Here is an 18953-nt window from a genome sequence, read left to right as displayed (position 1 = left end):
CTGAAAATTTACATGTTTGTTATTTTCACACTAATAGCCGCTAGAGGGCACTCTAGGCTTGTGCAATAATATCTGCTACTCCTGTAAGTCGCACTTTTTTTCATCCTTTGGCTGGTGTGACTTTTACTCCAGAGCGACTTATATATGGTTTTTCTTACAGTAAAAATACACGAAAATGTAAAAATACGGTAGTTTTTTTTTTTAAAAAAACAGCTTTTATTTTTCCATCTTTTTTAAAAGCAGGCTGTTGCTGAGATTTTGACATTGCCTCTACCCGTCACAGGAAGAGCACGGTGCAAATGATCAAACCGTGGTCATTTGAGTTGCTATAGAAGAAGGCAGGCAATCATCCAACAGAGCGGCTTCCCTGACTGCCTTCCTGGGCTCTGAATATATATGATTACACTGCAATGACTCCATTTATCTGCATAGACCCTATTCAGCAAAGTGGAACTGGAGCTCACAACTCATCCTTGGAAACGTGTCCCCAAAATCCCTGCGTCCAAGTTTTGCTATTGCTGTTCCTATTTTATTGTCTCAATGTTTCAGTGACTTTTCTGCAAAGGGGGAAAAAAAATCACACATTTGCATCCACGTGTAAGAATTTGCTGAATTTTTGTCCTGTCATGTCAACACTGAGGCCTGTCCACAATTACAAATGAGAGCACAGAGTAATTGAACTTGATGAACCTGGCTGATCACCATGTTGTTGGAATGATGGATGTGGGTGACCTATCAGCCAGAGGGGGTGAGAAGCACTTAAGTCGTAAGGGAAGGTCGTTGGTGCCATATGATGCCCTTGTTTGCGTCCGACAGCAGGTGCAGCTGCTGCGAGCAGTGTCACTGAGACGGCAGTTAGGAAGCGGCGGTTAAGGAAGCGGACTAATGTCTGGAAGGTTTCAGGTTCAAATCCAAAATACCCCCTGTTTAGTTTGGTGATGGCTAAAATGCGGTGGTTAAATTTTGTGTTGAACTACTTTTATATATATATTTATCATGAATATTCATATACGGTTATAATACCAAATAGTCTGTTGTCATCATACATTCTTGTTCTCAACTTTTCTCTTGGTTGTGTCGCTTCCAGTCACGTAGACAAAAGTTTTTTTTTATCCAATCATATTTCAGCCTCGGGTGAAATACATCTGCCCTAAGGCCTTTGGAATCAATAGTACTACCTGAAATTAATCTAATGCAATTTTTTTTTGTCAAACAATTAGGCGAGACACGAGTTGGTGACACCAAGACCTTCTAACTGGCTTACGGTTGCGTTGATGATTTGAAGTGATTTCATTGGATGGTCAAATAATGCACAGTCTTGATTTTGGCAAACTCCATCTAGCAACTTGCGTGCTCCAAAATTAAGTTTTCCCTGCGTCCATTGCTTCACTGTAGCTATTCTCAGCCTCTACCAAATCAAAACTGATGCTATAATTTCATCATTATCATGGAAGAAGCAAGAAAAGGACTTAGAACTGGAACGCATGGTTAGTCTGGACAACAGATTAATTAGTGGTATAGTAAAAGGTTATGAGTTTATGATGTTATTAGTGATGCTTTTTGAAGTCCGGTGTATCTTAGCAGAATCGTGCTTTTGTGGGCTTATCAAAACAACAAGAATCTTGTACTACTCACTTGTGCTGCCTAATTTTAACCACTAGAGGTCTGGGGTAATATTTGTGAAAGTAATACAGATTCTCACGAGAGTGGTGAAAATCAATTTCAAAGCTGAATTTAGAGGACATATAAATATGTTATTTATAAGGTCTGGGATAGTAAAACTTACACTTAGAGACATAATAGTACTGCAGACTGTGTTAGCTGCTCACGGAGCACATTAAAGGTCATCAAAGTTTTGTTGTGTTGACTACTTAAAAATAAAACTCATAATAAAGATAAAAATATTTGTACTTTACTCGCAGCGAACCAGTGCAGTTCCTAGTTCTCAACAGCAGAGCGCGCCGTCCCTTTTAAATGCAAGTTCCCACAATACAATGGTCAATACATCAGTCACTGGGTTGTATTCACATACATAAGAACCACTGGGATTAACTGCAAATTAGACGTAGGCCAGGATTAAATGAGAATGTCGTGAGGAGGACAATGATCATTAATGAAAATAAAAATAAATAAAATATATTTTTAAAACTTTTTTAAAGTTACTAAGTGGTCTTTGAATGGAAGACACCGAGGTTACAGCCCCCTCTGTTGGGTGACATTAGCAACCATAGTCTAAAGAATTAGAAAAACAAGCCTCCAGTCACTAGGTGGCAGCAACTCATGCAGTGGTTTGTACAGATAAAAATATACACGTTATCAGGTTCTCAATAGTATTTCAACTTTATTACAACTCTGAACTGAAAGACCAACTGCCAACCAGGAATACCGTGAGCAACAATGTAATAAATATTTCACTTTATTGTATGATGAAAAGATCAAAATTCCATTGGAATATTAGCATGGTTAAAACGTACAATTATTCATTACACTCAAATAACGTAAAATCATACTGTATGTGCAAAGGATCACGCTATAGTAAACATACGTGAATGTATTTGTACATAAACACACATATATAGGTTTGTTAATACATATATACGTATATACGTACATACATATAGATATGCTATATAACAGTTATCATGGCGGCAAGAGTTCATAGTTTAGCATTTTGCCGTAATGCTTTTGAGATTTAGCAGTGTCTTCAGTTTTTTCTGATTGCTTCATATTTGCTGCACATACACTGATAGATCGTTGTGTAAAATGAATGTGGCCGGATGTGGCCCATTCATCTTTTTAATTGTCTGCCAATTTTTTTTTCCCAAAATTATATAACTAATTAATATTATCATTATACTTCTGCCTTTTCCCTGCAATACCCATACCGTTTCCCCACTAGATGGCGATGATGATGATAAAAAGCATTTTAGTATTTTAGCCTTTATGCATGACTTTTATGTGTCATTTATCTTAGTTCACACGAAGGCTCCATCTATCTGCTCCTAAATTTTAGCACAGTTGTGGCCTACGGGTCCAAGATTTTGCACACGCCTGGTTTAACCATTGACTATATTCAGTTAAACCTACAAATCTTGGATTTTTAGATTGATTGACTTAAATCTTCAGATGAAATTTTTTCTAGGAAGGGGTCTAATTATAATGCTAGCTGCAGCTGAGATTGTGCAATCCAGTAGACTGAAAATCTGCCGCTCACTCTGTGTTGCTCCAGCGCATGAACATTGCTTTGATCTGCTCCAGGGTCATCAGTTATGTTTTTCGAGCTTTTTATATCACGTCTTTCAAATGTTGTCATATATTTCACATTATTAAATATACAAAAGTATTTTTGTTTCATTTGTGTTAGTTTGATTATTGTGCTAGTTTCGAGGAGGAATCGTCGCTAGGAGTAGGTAATCACATCCATATCAAAAATGTCTTCCAGCTTCCACTGCAGGGTTTCAAACGTAGGCCGTTCCTGTTCATTTTCCTTCCAGCACTCCATCATGATTTTGTACATAACTTCGGGGCAGTTAGGAGGGCATAGCATTCTGTAGCCTTGAGAAAGTTGGTAGATTACTTGTTGGTTTGAAAGGTCTGAAAAATCACAGTAAACAGAGAGTTGTTAATGCTTTAATAATTAAAATGGACAAATATGAGACATTTCTTGGTAAACGCTACAAAAGGGTTTAAACTTCACAATAAACACTAAACCTGAAACAACAGCATTTGTTTACCTGGATAAGGCATCTTTCCATAAGTGATGATCTCGTAAAGCAGAATTCCGAAGGACCAGACATCCGATTTTATGCTGAACCTGTTGTTGGTAATGGCCTCTGGAGCAGTCCATTTCACAGGAAGTTGTATGCTCTTACTGGTTAGATACACCTTCTCGGTCTCTTCCTAGTGAGATAACAGACAATTTGAATTATTAAATAATTAACAACCTAAATCCAAAAATGTTTTTATTGCTCGCCTTTGTCAGTATTTATACCAGTCAGACTAAATAATTATTCTATAGTTCAGCAACTATCAGCATCCTGTTTTTGTTTTTCTCTTCACCTGAGGAATACTGCACAAAAGTAGAACAGCGATATCCAGGATAACTGGGGGAGCGTAGCTTGACCTTTTCTCATCCGCACATCTTGGCTTAATTGGTTGTATGTAATTGGTTGAGTGCAAGCATTCTTAGATAGAATCGATTACAGAACCACCGATGGGAAGATCGAAAACCGCCGCACTTCCTACTTAACGGCCAAGGGCAAAGAACGACATCTCGTTCAGGAGGAAGTGCGGGTATGGAGGAGGAACAAGCTAGCAGGATGGTGGGAATCGAGCAACATGGAGGGAATGTTCTGCAACGAAACATTAGTGGTCCAACATCTGGAAATCTGATGACGGATCTGGAAGATCCGTGGGCAAAGGCTTCTGGGACACAGCCCAGAGTCTGATCCACCCCAGTCGGGTTGCCTGGGCATAGGTGTCTGATGTTGAAGCACCCAGTGGCCCCTGGTTACATGACTGACGATGTGCCCAAGCGCATACGCAAGATGTATCTCATATATAAATGGCAATTTGACAAGCAGTCTCAATTAGCATGCTAATATAATGGTAGGCTTGAGACTTTTTTTTTATTACATATATCCACTTGAATCAATATAAAAACACAGTTACCAAAAAAGGTAGCCTGATCCAGAGCTGCTTAGAATAAATCACCTTAGGAACTTGGCTGGGTTAGCTCTCCCTTGCTTTTGCGCAACCAACTTCAGAGTAAGGTCAGCCACGATGAGCAACATATCCCGGCTTACGTACTATGCCCGAGTCTTGTCCAATAAATAAACAATATTTTGTGAAACCTACCAGGATGAGCCTAGCGAGTCCAAAATCCGCAACCTTGCAGATGTTGTTCTCTCCTACCAAGACATTGCGGGCTGCAAGGTCTCTGTGTATGTAGTTCTGCAACTCCAGGTAGGCCATTCCTGATGCCACCTGTGCTGCCATTTCTGTCAGATCAAGCAACGAAAGTGTGCTTCCCCCATCCTCTGTAGTTCAAGCAGAAAAACACAAAGATTTAAACGTTGTTTATGAATCCCCATTGGAAACATTAGTAAAAATCACAATAGAAGGTATCTAACTGTTTACCTTTTAAGTGTGCAATAAAGGAGCATTACATCTTTGGCTAAGGCAGACGTGGGCAAACTAAGGTCCTGGGGACCGGATGCGGCCCGTTCAGCTATTTAATCCGGCCCGCCAAAAGGTTCCAAATTATATAATTTATTCATATTATCATTATACTTCTGCCTTTTCTCTGCAATATACACATTTCCCGTATAAAATGTAAAAAGTATTTTAGCCTTTATGCATGAATTTCAATTTTAGGACAATTGTGGCCCGCGAGTCAACAAGTTTGCCCACACCTGGGCTAAGGCAATGAAAAAACAAGTTAGATCAATGTTCAACACAATAATTAAAAACATTTGAAAAAAAAAAAAGACTAAGAAGAAGGAAATTATTATGAGAAGAACATTATGTTCTCATTCTTAAATAGCCAATTAAATAATTGTCATACATTTAAAAAAATTAAAACAATGGAGACATTTTTTAACCTCTAGTCCCAGTGGGATGTATGACAAGAAAGTATTTGAGAACAACTGCTCTAAAGCGAGCAAAGGTTTCAAAATGACACATAAATGGAATGCAGCCACCTCAGTGTAATTGTCACGTTGTTGATTACGTCTGTGATGAATGACCCTGGAAATGGCCTGTGTATAACAAAGCTGCAAGTCAGGTTTTTCCCCCATGACAACACTGTGTTATTACCTACTCACAGAGGTATTTCAAGCATGGTAGTTCGATCACCTGTGCAAGCAGCTAAGTGCTAACAGAAGAATTGATTATTATTATATTAATATTATTATTACGGTTGATCCTAAGTACCTAAACCCCTGCACCTTCACCACCTCTGCTCCTTGTAACCTCACTATTTCACTGTTCTAGCTTTCGTTCACACACACGTACTCTGTCTTGCTGCGACTGACCTTCATTCCTCTTCTTTCTAGTGCAAACCTCCACCTCTCTAGCTTCTCTTCTAGCTGCTGCCTACTCTCACTACAGATCACAATGTCATCTGCAAACAACATAGTCCATGGGGACTCCTGTCTGACCTCATCCGTCAATCTGTCCATCACCACAGCAGACAAGAAGGGGCTCAGGGCTGATCCTTGATGTAGTCCCACCTCCACCTTGAAGTCTTCTGTCCTTTCAACAGCACACCTCACCACTGTTGTACTATTCTCATACATGTCCTGCACCAAACTAACATACTTCTCTGCCACTCCTGACCTCCTCATAAAAAAAAAAAACACAATTCCTCCCTTGGCACTCTGTCATATGCTTAAAGAATCTGTCAATAATCTGGGAATATTTCAAAAATAATGTCATTCAGACTCTGGTACTGACAGAATAAAGTCCATCCATCCATTTTCATCCACTTATCCGTTACCGGGTTGCGGGGGCAGCAGTCTCCACGACCGCCACCCAAACCACACTGCACCGACAAATAATAACTGAGAACCACTGCTTCACCCTAACCTCATTTGTCCTTACACATGAACTCATGCAACGTTATGAAACAGTGATGCTTGTGACTGGACTTGGAGTTACTAGTGATCAGCTCTTGTTGAAAACAAATCTGTCTTACTTATCAGGTATTCTTGCAAGCTGCCGTTCTTCATCAGCTCCGTGATGATGTATATGGGCTCTTCCATGGTGCAAACAGCATACAGCTGAATCAGCTTGGGATGCCGCAACGTCTTCATGATCTGAGCCTCTCTTAGGAAGTCTGCTGGAGCCATCATACCTGCAGTGGTTTTTTTTGTATGGTAAATTAGGAAACATTTAGTAGGCCACCCAAATATATGTAAATATAAGTTGAAGGCTAATATAGTGTCAGAACTTGTAATTTTTTTTACAATATTTAAGTTAACCCCCGCCCTCCAAAAAATAATGTTACTACTGCATTACGAGGCTAGCATTAATTGTAATGTTGTACTGCTCGGTCAACTCCTTCGGAATGGGATTGGTGTTAGGTGTACAGACAATAAAAATTACCGTATATATCCCGCCGGCACCTGCAGACTCATTCATTGACATACAGGGTGTCCCTGGCTTAGGAGAGCCTCGACCTACGGCCTTTTGTGGTTATGTATGAATTTATCATAAAATTCTTGTTCCACCATTTCGACATACAGCGTTAAACCAATTTCACACAGGGACTTGTTGGCATGCCTAGCGGACGAACATGTTGACACATACAGTATGTTGGCGCTATACGTTGAAGACTGCTTTGTTTACATTCACTGATTGTACGTTATACATTGAATTGTGAACCTTTAGCTCTTCTTTATCCCAAGCACAAGTCAGAATCCTACTCAGATTACGATACCACTGTGTTAGCGTAGGTGACACAGGTACACTTGTCACCATGTGGTCTGCGACTGCCATTTGAAAAGCTTGACAACATGCTGACACTGTCCACTCGAAATTTTCCCTAAAACTCGTCAAATGTTACACGAATCCAGGTCCAGATCCGACCTCTATAGTACAGCCCTCAATAGGTTATATTTGCTGTGTTTTCCGGACTATAAGTGGCTTTAAAGTACATGTCCCACCAGCCAAAAAATGCACAATGAAAAAGAAAAAAACATGTATAAGTCACTCCGGAGTGTAAGTCGCACCAGCCAGCTAGAGCGCCCTCTAGTGGCTGTCAGTGTGAAAGTAACAAACATGAAATTATATATTTTAATATACGAGTCGCACCTGAGTATAAGTCGCAACCCCAGCCAAAGGATGACACAAAGTGAGACTTATAGTCCGGAAAATACGGTAGGTTACTCCCCCCCCCCCATTCTCCCAGATTATCCTGCTCTCTTTCAGTAAATACAATTCTCCCGTTGAAATCAACGGGCTGATGCAACGAAATTAGGGTTATTCAATCCTGAGGATGAGAATGTGCGTTTGAGTAAGTCATAAAAAGGGACTATTTTATGTACCAGGTTTGAGCTTCTTCACCGCCACGGGTGTGGTGTTATTCCAGACTCCCTCCCAGACTTCACCAAACTGACCCATTCCCAGCTTCTTCAGTAGCTTGATAGAGTTGCGGTCAATCTCCCAGTGGTCCACTGTGTTGTAGGACAAACCAAACGTCTGTGGGACTTCAATCTACAATAAAACAACAAGATCACGAGATAAGTTGAAAGTAACCTTTTAACGTTTAGTGCATCATATTATGTATTCTTTACCTTTTTGCATGGTTCCCTCAGTTGAACACAGAGGCCATCGGACTGTCTGGAATAATGCGCCACCAGGTCCTGGAGGGTTTCGAAGCACCTCGTTCTTGACACATAGTACTGGCCAGTGTCCAATTTTCGCAACTTGTAATGCTTCACTTTCCCACTGTCCAGCACTAAAAGAAAGGGCATCATCCAGTATCAAACACCAGTTGTTAAACAGTTTGTGTAAACCAGGGGTGTCAAACTTATTTTTGGTCTCGGGGCCACATACAACCTAATAAGATATCAAGTGGGCCAGACCGGTGCAATCACATAATTGTTTTCATGCAAACAATACAAGTATATTAGATATGTGTATATATATTTAATGAATTATATTTTAAAACAAATGTCCCGGACATGAAGTGTATTTATTTTATTTTCAAAATTCATCAAGCGGGCCAGATTGAACACCCTATAATGGGTCGATTTTGGCCCGAGGGCCGTATGTTTGACACCCCTGGTGTAAAGAATAATACTCTAGTCTTGTTTTTTTTTTAATTAATACATAGATTTTACACTTATTACAATGGCCAACAGAATGGTATGTTAGAACAAGTGTTGCAGTTTTAAGTATTTCCCAGATATGTGCAAATGTGGCTGAACAAATCCAGAGCTTTTGTGGCTGTTAAAGGTAGTACAGTGTGATTTACTGTGCATGGGAAGAATTTAGCTGATGGAAAAAAAGCAAGGTCATTGAAAATACAAAAGAAAAGATAAAGCCAACATGTTGCTTTTATGGGTGCGGCGATATCTATATAGTGTACCTTGATGCCCTTCAGACCATTAATCTGCTTTGTCATTGCAGTACTCAGCTATCGCTAATATTGCTGTTCTAGTCGCGATTGTTAACGCAATAGTTGATTTTATTGTCCGTTACTTCTATCAGTTACTAACTAATGATTTATTAAATAGTCCATAAGTAACCCAAGTCAATAGACATTATTCGTAAACTCCTGGGAAACATGATGTGAGATGACCCGAAAAAAAATCTCTTGCAACCCACCCAGTCTTTGGGAAACAGAGACAGGTTTAAAGAAGTAAAAAATAAAATAAAAAAAAAAGTTAACTTTTGTTGTCAACGGAACGCCGTGTCTTTAGTGCTTCTCAAATAGTGGGGCATGAGAGGGGACTTTCATGCTTGACCGACGAACAAGCCTCCACCCACTAGATGGCAGCAGAGCAGCTTATTTTTATTTATTTGTTTTTAATAATCAGGTGATTGTATGCAGAATGCTGGTGCCAGAAACTCTTACAGTGGTTTGTACAGATAAATAAAAATATATTACCAGGTGCTCAATAGTATTTCAATTCAAGGGCGGGATGTAAAAAAAATGGCTGTCTCCTAGGGTTAGGGGGAAACACTGCCAACAGTGAAGCATGGTGATAGTCTGTGATGTACATGGTTCTCTTTGGGGTCTCAGTTTCTATGTTAAGTTCAAATGTTAGTTGATGTCACTTGTTGACTTGCCTCACTCCTTAATCCCAATTTAAAATGGAGAAATTAAAACGCACTTTGTTCTTGCATTGTTTAGATCATGAGGTAATGGAAATACCTCTCTTTAATCATGACTTTTTTTTCCCAGAGGCTAATCAAGCATAATCAAGGAAGTCATATAATTACCCCACCTTATTCCACAGGTTATTGTAAGGGCTTGGTATCAGCAAGCATACCCTATCTTCATCCAAACTACATCCAAAGCAATGCAGCCCTCAGTGTTTCAATTCCACAACAAAAATTTAAACTGCATGTAGTGAAGATATATTCACACCTATGCTGATGACTCACAACTCTCACAACTCAACCAAGAGAATGGAAGGGACTTTAATCCATGGGATTAAAGTCCCTTTCATTCACTCTGTAGGTGTATCGGAGAATCAGAGAGAGAACGAGTCAGAATTTCCTCAAGCCCTGAGATGAAATTGTTTTACGTTAGAGGTCATTGGTCAACTCAACATGCAGGTAGGAATTTGACCAAACACCTGTGTACGGACCGTCTGCCTACATCAGGAGGCAATTACTGAAAGTGGATTTTTAAAATTTTCAAAAAAAACAAACCCATTTATTTTCAAAGGGGAAGACGATTGATGATGGATAACAATAATATTAATAAAATACTTGAGTCCCTTCGTACCACACTAGGGGGGAGCCACCGGAGGCACCATTAAGTATGTGGCTGCAGTTGAGCAAATGAACAACTGGTAAACAGAACAAACCGTCTGTACAGGACTAAATACGAGTGAGCCGTAATTAACCGTGGCTTTGAAATGGAGAATGCAATGTCAATTTGATTTCTTTGTTCACCTGACAGGGAGTGCTCTCCTTTCTGAGTCTCGCTCTTTCTGATAAGGAAAGCGCCATTTTGGTTCTCTCCAGTAAGAAGCATTTTCTCGGCATCGGGCCTCTTGGCATCGGGAAAGTACCATCTGAAATCAGACGGATAAAGATGATAAGACATAGAGGCTCGGACACATACGCTCATATGAACATTTTAACCTTTGACTACAGTACTGCAACTGTAGTACATGTGGACGAGAAGTATGAATACAAAGTGAATATAAAGTCAATCATTTCAGAATGTAGAATTTGTGAATTATATAGATTTGTTACACGTTGAAAGACATATTTCTTATGTTTCTAATAATTTTGTTCATTATGGATTACAGATAATGAAAACCCCAAATCCAGACAATTAGAATATTTTATGTTATAGAAACTCATGGTGTCACACCTTAGGCAGCTAATTAACTTAAAAGACCTGCAAAGGGCCTGAGCCTCTGAATCAGGGGTGTCAAACTCAAATTCATAGTGGGGCAAAATGAAAAAAAAAAACAAAGTTGCAGGTCAAACTCATTATTTATTGAAAAATTGACTGCAATTGTGTACGTTTTCCATTCTCTCCAGATATGTAATGTTAATTTTTTTTCATATGGAAAACAACGAACAACAAAAGCTTAATATTGTGATTATGAGAAATTAAATTGGAAATAAAACACTATAAAATACTACGATACAGTAGTCCCTCGCTATTTTGCGGTAACTAATCATCAATATGGGTCACATTAAGGTTACCATCACTGACTTTGTGGGGTTAAGCGCTGGTAGCCTTACGTCCCTTTCCTGAGTGAAACTATGTGAGGTGAACCAGGACGAATCCAGGGGTTTATAGGAAACTATTAATCCCAGTAAACAAAAGCTGGACAAACCAGATTGCAGCTGAGCAGAAACTGGTTTGACGTAGAAACTGAGTAGCTGAAGAATTCACCAGTGAAACGATGTATATTTCGCATTACGTCACTTTGGCATGCCGTGACAAATGCTATAGAAAAAAGCAGTGATCCGTCCACTTTTATCAAAATATAGACATGACAGGAAAAAAATCAACTGTTTATGCAGGCTAGTACACTCTAGATTTTTCACTTGCCCATGGCACAGTTAGAGAACGGCCAATTAAGAAGTTTCACATTAGATCATTAGTTTTTTTCAAGCCTGTATTTCTGCAGGCTGCTTTCTGGGAAATTATTAACCTCACAGGTTGGACTTCCTGGTCGAGACAATTATTGACTGGTTCAAAGCAACACAACAACACCGAAACAGGAAATATGTAGTTAGCTGTTACAGCTTTAAAAAATATAAAGCTGGAATGGTAGTTATAGTTCTAGGCTAGTCTTGGAAGAAAACTGAAGAGAACTTTATTATTACAGCGGAAAGAACTTCTAAAAAAAAAAAAACTACTTTGGGAAAGTATTTGGAGAAGCAAGGAGATTAGATTAGGCTAGTTTTTTTTACGTTTATTTCATTGTCTTAATGATTAAATTTATCAGTTCAGTTCCTATGATTTAATATTCCCATTTAGTATCGACTTGTTCCAAATACATTAACATTATCACGCTAAAAGGGTTTGCTTTCATTTATGTTTTAATAACATCACACTCCATATGTGAGCCTGAGCCTTTATTAATGTATTTGTGAGAACGAAATATGTGAAAAATTGTGCATTTAATAGCCCAGAGGGCGCTCTTTAACTCAGTAGCAGTAAGCTAAGGAAGCCCTAAACATCTAAGCAACATGCTTTTCTAGGCCCACAATAAACAAACCAAATATTTTTGACTTAAAACGCCACTGCAGGCCCTAGCCACAACATGTAACTTCGTAAACTATTCCTACATAGTTAACGACATAAACATATATGCAGATGATTCGCTTGTTTTTTTGGGGGTAGTTTTAATGTTTACCTGACGGTAAATAACCCCAAAAGATTTATCTTAATGTTACATATGTTTTTACATGTTCGTTCATTGAAAAAAAAGGATAAATAATTTTTAAAAAAAAGAAGAAAAAAAAAGAGGTTAGCACTTACTGTTCTGCGTAGACGCTCTCCACTGGGGCCACATAGTTGCAAGGGATGTATCCCTGTTTGGAGGCGGACAGGCCAGAGTGGGCTTTAGCGAACCACCACTCTCCTGCGCTTCTGTCCAGAACTTCCAGCAGGTCTCCGGCGTAGAAGCACAGGTCACCATTCGTGCGGGGTGAGTAGTCGTAAAGAGCGATGTACAGCTCTCCGCCTGTCGCTGCGTCGTTTTCAGGCACTGTCACAGTTTCCGCAGGGTTGACAGTCAGCTCACTGTTAGCCTGAGTCGGTTTCTTAAAACAAGACAGAAAGCGTTGCCAGCACAGAGATAAGCGCTCCTGGATTACTGTCATACTGCCGCTTTTCATAATTATTTACGCACTCCTCATATAGAATACAGACGCAAATCTGAATTCAATAAAACAAACTTCTCCTCGAACCTTCTTTCATTTTAAGTCATGAAAGTGTGTTAATTGTGTGGAATATAAATAAATCCCGAATAGATCGTCCACGGAAAGTTGACTGCGTCCTACTGGTAAGTCAGGTTGGAGACACAACTAAGGAGGAAGTTCATGGTACACTCACCTGCACCTGCTGAGGAATGGGGAGCGGCTACATATGAGCAGAGATGGACATGGTGCCACGAGACCTCTAGTGGACACGCGGGTAAACAGCAGGACATCAGTGCGACGAAAATATAGGCTTTTATGATGTATATATTGTATACATTTTTTTAATTTATTTTTTTAAACATAATATATAATAAAAATTTTAATTATTGAATTGACTATAATTAATTATGTGATGTACTTTTATTTATATTTATATTATTATTAAATTGTAATTTATAAAAAAAATGTATATATAATAAAATATCATAAATACTCGATTTACCCGTATTTTATTATATTACATTTGAGGTCCATTCACCATTTATACCGGGTGCATTTTCAGAACCACACTAACCAATTCTAGCTTCGCTTAACCTTTAATAATAATCAACCAGGAGACATTACAGTATGTATTACTGCCAACTGCTGGACTGCACGTTACCTTGCGTTTTATTATAGAAAAGTAAGATGCAAAATAATCTTAAATATTAACAAATTGAAGTTGAATTATAACTATGGAAATGAAGGTTGGGGCTTTCATAATTTATTTATATACAATAGCGCCCCCTTCAAATATATATAAATAAAAATACAATAAAAGTTACGTTAAAAAGTACATTATAAATAAGCACACGTTTATTATAAGTATTTGATTAAATATAATTTAACAAAGCATCACGAACATATGAAGTGTTTGTGCATTTTATATTTTAACTTTCAAAATTAAACAACTATTAGTAACTCGGCGTGCAAACACTTTGGTAAATTCCCACTGCTCGTCCTTACTATGCATTACGGTAGCAATACCCGGAAGAACTGCGCAATTGACGTTTCCCCCCCTATTCACTCCCCCTGCGCTCCCCACTCTCGCCTCTTTACCGCCTTCTCCTGGCGCACACGAGTTTAGCGATTTTTTTTTTTTTTCGCCGTTCGAGTAACTTATTGCCCATTGCTAGTTAGTGACAATATATTGGTGCCTGGAAGAAGAAAACAATAGCGGTCAGGAACTGAAGAGTTAGGATTTACACACCGCCAGTGTAGTGTGGCGTTTTGTGTTGCGCTGTTGATGTGTGAACGGTGACTTAGCTTCAGCTACAATGAGCGAATTCTTCAGCCTGTCAGACTGCGATGTTATTGGCTTCGACCTGGACCACACGCTCTGCCGCTACCATCTGAAAGAGACCTCCAGGGTGAGTTAGCGTCATGAACACCGCAGGCAATACATGCACTTTGCAGTCTGCGGGTTGACTAGACGAATTGACATATTTATTTATTTATTTATTTATTGCTCAGACTTGTCAATAACCTTCAACAGCCGGTCTCCGTTTATATAATAATGAGAAAGGACCATGTAATAATGCGACGTGTCAGCGGCGGAGGGACGTCTGTGTGAGTGAGATGCTGTTGCTCCCGATGCTGCGTGACTTCCAGGCTGATGATGCTCATTCATGTCTTCGAATGAGAGCCGTTGACATTCATAGTGTCTTGAAACACAACGTCGTCGTGCAGTGCCGTTAGTGACTACTGACCGTAAATTCTGTCATACCTGTCACATACACTATGTACAGGGTTTCGCGTAGATCTTTTTGCTATCCTCGCTATTGCGTTTCACCTTGAAAGAAGCCTAGTTGTCAAGAATTGGGCCCAAAAATCGTGCTGCAAAGCTTTTTATTTTAACTATTATTCACTCGATATGCGATTTTAAGAACATTGTACGTCTATATCATATGTGTCAAACTCAAGGCCCAGGGGCCAAATGCGGCCCATGAAGCCGTTTTGTGTGGCCCGTGGGAGCTTGAAAAACATTTGGTAAGGTCCATGCAGCAGAGTTTTTTAACTTATGAAATTAAAATTTTGTTTTTATTATTACACGGCAATGTAATATTTGTAGCTTGAATAAATAAGAATCAATTGCAAAAACATGTATTTTTCTGTAATGGAGTAGTTACATGTATACCAGCCGAGGGGCTTCCAATGGAATATGGCACGCATATAGACATAAGCCTCCAGTCACTAGGTGGCAGCAACACATACGGTGGTTTGTACCGATAAATATATACATGTTATCAGGTTCTGATAATGATGACAATCAATTAAGGCCTAGAAGTGTTAACATTGGTTAACATTGACTGATATATGGTGCACTGCTCCTGGTTTAAAGTCTATTAGTAATACAGTATATACATATATTTATACATTTCTCAGCATGAAAAGTCTAATCCACATTGCAAATTCCATAACATTTTTTGTCGTAACAACAACAAAAGAAACAAAAACCCCAATTTGGTAGTTTATGTTCTTGTATGGCCTCCACAAATCCTAATTTTTGGGACTTGATGTGAATCTGTCTAAAAAAATAGAAAAAAAACATTTTATATAATATAATTTAATATAAATTAAATCTTTATTGCAGCATAAAGGAATGATCCTTCTTCCTACATATGTGTCAAACTTAAGGCCTGCGGGTCAAATGTTGCCCGCCAAAGCTCAAAAACTTAAGAAGTTTTTAATTGCCTTAGAAAAAAAATCCATGTTGCTCAGTTTTCAACTTAATCATTTTTTTATTGTGTTATTATATTTTTTTGAGTGCTGTGTTTTGGGGGGGGGGGGGGATCTGGTATGTGTTACAATGGTTGTCCTACTCATACAACATACATCTTAATGGTTGCTTGTAGGAAGTGTTAAGAGTTGCTTTCACTAAACTTCACTAAACTTCACTAAACAAAAGTACGTCTTTTCGACAGTCTCACAGTTGTTGTTTTTTTTTTTTATTCCTCACCTTTGCTTTCTCTCCTTCCTTCCCTTACATCTTGTTCCCACTCTCAGCTCATCTATGAGAGCTTTGCACGATACCTGGTGGAACACAAGGGTTTTGACCCAGAACTGCTAAGTCTGACTCCAGCCACATGGGATTTCTGGTGAGACTATTTGTTATAAAACAGTTTTTTGTTTTCTTTACTAATTCATATTAGTCAATAGAAAATAACTTTTGGAGTTGTCTTATATATTAAGCCTCTCAATTGCTTAAATCGTAAAAGTCACACACAATATTGGTGTGATGTCTTCTTAAATTTTGACGCTGCCTGCTCTTAGAAAAAGTTTGGACACATTGGTTATAGCCGCTCAGATATTACGTTATCGAATAATGTTTGATTAGTTCCTGTTTTTTTTTTTTTTTTTTGGGGGGTATAGTTTCAAAGGACTAGTAGTGGATCTAGAGGAAGGAAACCTTGTGAAATTGGCTGAGGATGGAACAGTTTTACGGTACGGTTCTTCTGTCTCTATGTTATGATATGATCTTTGGTGTTCCGAGATCTTTAACTTTGACTTAAGTGTCAAATCTGTTGTTTTGTGTTTCTCATTACAGAGCTACACACGGTACCACTAATCTCAGCACAAAAGACATCAGCAAATATTATGGGCCTACAAGGGAATGGAAGCATTTCAACAGTCTTAATACCTCATTCACCAGATCTGGTATGCTGCTATTACATTTGTCTAAGGGTTTGCTACGTGCTCTGTTGTGTGATATGTTGAAACAGGCTGTCTTCGGTTTTACGATGTCCTCGACCCATGGTGTTTCGTGGTTATATCGCCATCACCCATATATTATTATTATTAGCGATACTGAGTGCACCTAACTTCTTTGCAGCCATAATAAGGGGTAATAGTATACCAAATGAAGAAACTGTGAAGCGCAGTAAGCTAAACGTCCGACCACAACAAACTGATGCTTCCCGACCTGGTTCTCATAATGGAGTTTGGGGCTCCATTTTACTGTGTGTTCTTAGGGTTCAGGTTCTTTGAAAGATAGTCATTAGTATTGCTTTACAGAAATCAACCTTTGGACTACTTGTTGCAAACTTCTTTTTTTTTTTCCCTCGATAGATTAAATCGATCTGCTAATCAATTGTTTTGCTCTTTGCAGCAAAGTACTACTTCTACGACAACTACTTTGATTTACCGGGCGCTCTTCTCTGCGGAAGGGTTGTGGATATGTTGCACAAGGTATGGACTGTACGGCTTCAAATATATTTATTTTGCTTTTTTGTAATTTTTAGTTTAATTTGTTTTGAAAATTTCGGGAAAAAAAAGTCTATTCCTTCTCTAAACAGCAAGGACACAAGGTCACTTCCGACTTTTGGAAAGACATCGTCGCTGCCATCGACCACAATTACAACACATCTGCATTCAAAGGTAAACTGTTAATTCTCTCAGTTGCACGTATCATATGAGCATCCAGAGGAAGCTAAAGCTTTAAGCTTTATCCTGAATGAAAATAAAACAAAGAATTTGAGGCATGTATTTGGGCATCTTTAGTTTGAACAAAGTGCTGTCATTATGTCAGATGGAGTGAAGGAAGAAAAAAAAAACACCAAGGTATTTCTCTTTTCAGACTAGAACTTTAATTCCTTATTTAGGTCAAAAGGTGGTACATAACTTAACACTTTGAACGGACCATATTTGTTTTGAAACAAAAGTTTAAATTTCTTATCTGGGTTTCTGTTTTTCTAGTCACAGTGCTTGTGTGAATGCCGATCTCTAAAACATAAAATACAACAGTTTGGCCTGTTTTAAATGTATTCAACTGGGAAATTGTAAAACAAAAGACATCAGTACAACAAACACAAGTAAAAGACGTGCTGTAAATGTTACAGGAAGTTGTAGAGCACCACGTGAGAAAACTTTTTTTGTCTTACTTAAATGTGAAATAAACAGATAAGGATGACGAAGGAAAGGGAATCAATTTTAACAGCACAGTTTTTTTTTTTGTTTTTTTTTTTTGGGGTTTTTGGTTTTAGCTTTGATCATGTAATCAACACCTCCGTTCACAATTTGATGACTTTCATCCTTTCAAGGATTTCAATCGAGGTACATGGAGAATAACAACCATATCCTTTAACATACCATCATAATTTGTAATTTTGCAATCGAATTGGCTTCTCCGTGTTATTTAATGTTGGTATGGTTTTGAGGTTTTTACGGGTTTGTGAAATCACGTTGAGGCAATCAAGAACCCAGAGAAAGCACAGTGAACGTTATCTGCTGCAAATATGCCGTTACTCTCCTCATCAGGCACCTGAACGAAGACCCTATCACCAGCATGTAGCAAAAGTACAGCACTGCCTGACATCTGGTCAAGGAAGCCTTTGTTGTACTCGTCATATGTGAAAAGAACTGGCTCCTCGTTTCTGTAGAGAGCCACCAGTGCGTTGGCACCGTTGACATGAATGTGATAGCTGAAATAGTAGAGGCCTGGAATCTGGCATGTAAATACACCGCTGTGGGAATCATAATGGTGCTCTCCATTGTACAGAACCTGGTTAAATGCAATTGGGTTTCCTGCTGGAGGGTAGGCCATGGTCAGAACAGCGCTGAATGCAGACATTGGTGCCTTCATCATCTCATGAGACATCACAACTTCATGGGACTTGACTGGCATGCTCTTCTCATCGTGGTAGTACACGGTCTCACCTGGAGGGCCAGGAGGTCCGGGAGGACCGCTAGCTCCTGGAATACCATCATTACCCCTTGCGCCAGGAACTCCAGGTGGACCCTGAGGACCAGAGATACCCTTAGCTGTTAAACCAGCAGGGCCGGGAGGACCTGGATTACCAGGATGGCCTTTAAGTCCAGGAGGGCCGGAGGGGCCTGAAGGACCA

The 18953-nt window shown here is 39.0% G+C and overlaps 3 protein-coding genes across 3 annotated transcripts in view; 1 reads left to right on the top strand and 2 right to left on the bottom strand.

Moving 5' to 3' along the window:
* Nucleotides 1-2297: 2297 nt before the first annotated feature.
* frk (fyn-related Src family tyrosine kinase) lies at nt 2298-13283 on the bottom strand. The gene is made up of 8 exons (XM_008312645.2): nt 12689-13283; nt 10633-10754; nt 8298-8461; nt 8049-8217; nt 6698-6856; nt 4858-5039; nt 3735-3900; nt 2298-3594 (listed from the first exon to the last, which is right to left on the bottom strand). The coding sequence occupies exons 1-8, from the start codon at nt 13045-13047 to the stop codon at nt 3401-3403; spliced, it is 1515 nt and encodes a 504-aa protein (XP_008310867.1). The 5' UTR covers nt 13048-13283; the 3' UTR covers nt 2298-3400.
* A 505-nt stretch (nt 13284-13788) lies between these two features.
* The window catches only part of nt5dc1 (5'-nucleotidase domain containing 1), a 49900-nt gene continuing 44735 nt past the window's right edge, over nt 13789-18953 (top strand). The window contains exons 1-6 of the mRNA XM_008312644.3: nt 13789-14480; nt 16117-16208; nt 16483-16554; nt 16658-16767; nt 17219-17298; nt 17406-17487. Coding sequence (XP_008310866.1) covers nt 14388-14480; nt 16117-16208; nt 16483-16554; nt 16658-16767; nt 17219-17298; nt 17406-17487 — 529 coding nt within the window. The 5' untranslated portion in view covers nt 13789-14387. The remainder of the gene's footprint in view (nt 14481-16116; nt 16209-16482; nt 16555-16657; nt 16768-17218; nt 17299-17405; nt 17488-18953) is intronic.
* The window catches only part of col10a1b (collagen, type X, alpha 1b), a 5766-nt gene continuing 4600 nt past the window's right edge, over nt 17788-18953 (bottom strand). Inside the window, exon 4 of the mRNA XM_025056938.1 lies at nt 17788-18953. This exon is cut by the window's right edge and continues 45 nt beyond it. Coding sequence (XP_024912706.1) covers nt 18287-18953 — 667 coding nt within the window. The 3' untranslated portion in view covers nt 17788-18286.

Source organism: Cynoglossus semilaevis, chromosome 7, assembly GCF_000523025.1.
Source record: "Cynoglossus semilaevis isolate Cse_v1.0 chromosome 7, Cse_v1.0, whole genome shotgun sequence".
NCBI lineage: Eukaryota > Metazoa > Chordata > Actinopteri > Pleuronectiformes > Cynoglossidae > Cynoglossus > Cynoglossus semilaevis.
Note: the sequence above shows the minus strand (reverse complement) of the source record. Positions and strands in the feature narration are given on the sequence as shown.